This window comes from Lotus japonicus, chromosome 2, assembly GCF_012489685.1.
Source record: "Lotus japonicus ecotype B-129 chromosome 2, LjGifu_v1.2".
NCBI classification, from domain to species: Eukaryota; Viridiplantae; Streptophyta; class Magnoliopsida; order Fabales; family Fabaceae; genus Lotus; species Lotus japonicus.
In genome coordinates, this window is record NC_080042.1 from 57,255,713 (window position 1) to 57,258,028 (window position 2,316).

A 2,316-nucleotide genomic window follows, 5' to 3' on the forward strand; every position below is an offset into this window, starting at 1 on the left:
GGTTGATGGAACCATTGGTCAGACCGAGATGGTGGATGGAACCATCAGGAAGGACGAAATTGGTGGATGGAACCAACGATCATATATTTTGGATGGAACCATAGATCGGACAAACCAGATGGTGGATGGAACCGTTTAATGGACTAGGTGGTGGATGGAACCACCGAGCGAGTGAATTGGTGGATGGAACCTTTGAGCTCGGTGTCCGGAAAGTTTGTTTTCCCGTGTCTGAGCTGTTTATGTTGCATCTGGATCCCCTAGACGGGACGCCGACCTGCGTGTACTAGCATGAGCTTAACACCTGTTTGACTTAAACTTTTGTTGTTTCGTGTGACTGCATTGAGGCAGTTTGGGTCGTGTTCTAACAGGAGAGTTCCATAAGGTTCTACGACGAGTGTCTAGGTTATAGACAGTGTAATGAGAGTAACTCGAATATTCTTACCAGTTATTATTCTAATTGCCATCTTTTAGATATTAAGCATGATCAACATAATATTGGAAAATGGTGATAGGAATCTTAGTTGGTGTTGGACTTTAAAAGGTACATTAAGGAGACACAGATTCCCTTTGTGGAAATGATGTGGAACCAAACCACTAGAGAAGTCACGTGAAGACCAGAAAGATGAGACTAAGGACAATAACCTGTGCGTCGAGACGACTGAAAATTCGTGGGAAGTATTAGAGTGCGCAATAGAAGCGTGGTGTGTCCTCCTATAGTAGTTTCGAGTACGAAACTATTTAAGGAGGGTGGTATTGTAAGACCCGGTTTTAGGGCATATGATTTTAATAATAATATTGAATAATATTCTGTGAACTATTTGTGTTATATGTGATATATGCCTTTAGAAAGGTAATATCGCTAGGGTTATTTTCCAACGACTTTTAGGTTAAAATCGGCCCGACAACGGCGATGAGTTGGCGAGGACAATTTTGTGGGCCACACCTCATGGGGAGGCTCTGGACATATTTCTAAAAATATTCTATGAAGGAATATTCCTTCCTTCTATTTTTTTTGAGAGTTTTATTTAAATAAAATGGGTTTTTATTTAAATAAAATGTATTTAATTATTTTAAAACTTATGATTTATTAAATAAACATTTTCAAAATTATTTTGGCTTAAATGCATTTGGTGCCCCTGATGTTTCATGGGAGTGCAAATGATACCACTCTTCTAATTTTGTCAATGTTTGTACCCTCCATGAAACAAAACAGTGTAGCGTTTGCCCTTCTGTCAGTTCAACGTTAGTTTACTAACGGAGGGGCTGACGTGGAATTTTATTTTGCTTTTCCTATTTGCCACGTGGATTTTAATTACTGAATAACAAAAAAAAATAAAAAAGAGGGGCACGTGCTAATCACGTGCCTGTTAACCCTAAATCCCCAATTTGGGGATAAATCCCCAAATTAGAAACACAGAAGGAAAGGGACCTCAACAAATCGCGAAAGGGAAAGGGAAAGACGAAGAAGAGGAGCGACGAAGAACACGAGCACGAGAGCTCAATAAATCGCGAAAGGGAAAGGGAGAAGGCTAAGGGCTCGAGACGAAGAAGAGGCATACATGGGTGGGGAAAGCCATTTCTCTGGAGGGAGCTCTGTTTCCAGTGGCTACGGTCGAAGGAGGAACGTTGTTTTGTGCAAGTGTGGAGAAGTTTCCCCGGTTGTGACTACTTGGACGAACGAGAACGGAAATATTGGTAGGCGGTTCTATGGATGTGGCAGGTTTAAGGTAATGTTTTGGATTAATTGTTTAAGGTTAATTAATTGTTGTGAATTTGGTTTTGCTTGAACTGAAATTGTTGGGAAAATTTATTTATTCTCAGGAACAGAACAGGAGGCACTGTGATTTCTTCCAGTGGTATGATGAGTTGGAGGGTAACCCGCGTGACAAGAAAATAATTGCAGGCTTGTTGCGTAGAGTAGATGAGATGAAGAAGAACCAAGCAATGTTGATCAAGTGTTGTGTGCTGGGATGGTCTGTAGCTGTGTTCCTGTTGATTGTATGTGCAATTCTAATGGTGAAAATGATGAAGTAGAATTAGGGTGAGAGGATGATGTAGTAGAAGTAGGAGAGGTTGTGGGGTTTATTTGTACTGTGTGTGCCTTTAGTGCATATGTATGGAACTTGAAATTGATAAATGAATTTGAGTAATTTGTCCTCAAATTTTTGTTGTTTGAAATGATGTCTACAAGCACAATGTTCTATCTAGGCTATCTACTATTTTCAGTTGTCATATGGAAATTCAAAATGGCTAATATAATCATAGATTCCAAATTCAATGGATAATGTCATACAAAACCAAACATGGATAGCATCC

The 2,316-nt window shown here is 39.7% G+C and overlaps 1 protein-coding gene across 1 annotated transcript; it reads left to right on the plus strand.

Moving 5' to 3' along the window:
• Nucleotides 1-1,559: 1,559 nt before the first annotated feature.
• On the plus strand, nucleotides 1,560-2,034 carry LOC130736697 (uncharacterized). The gene is made up of 2 exons (XM_057588495.1): nucleotides 1,560-1,727; nucleotides 1,822-2,034. The coding sequence occupies exons 1-2, from the start codon at nucleotides 1,560-1,562 to the stop codon at nucleotides 2,032-2,034; spliced, it is 381 nt and encodes a 126-aa protein (XP_057444478.1).
• The last annotated feature ends 282 nt before the right edge of the window (nucleotides 2,035-2,316 follow it).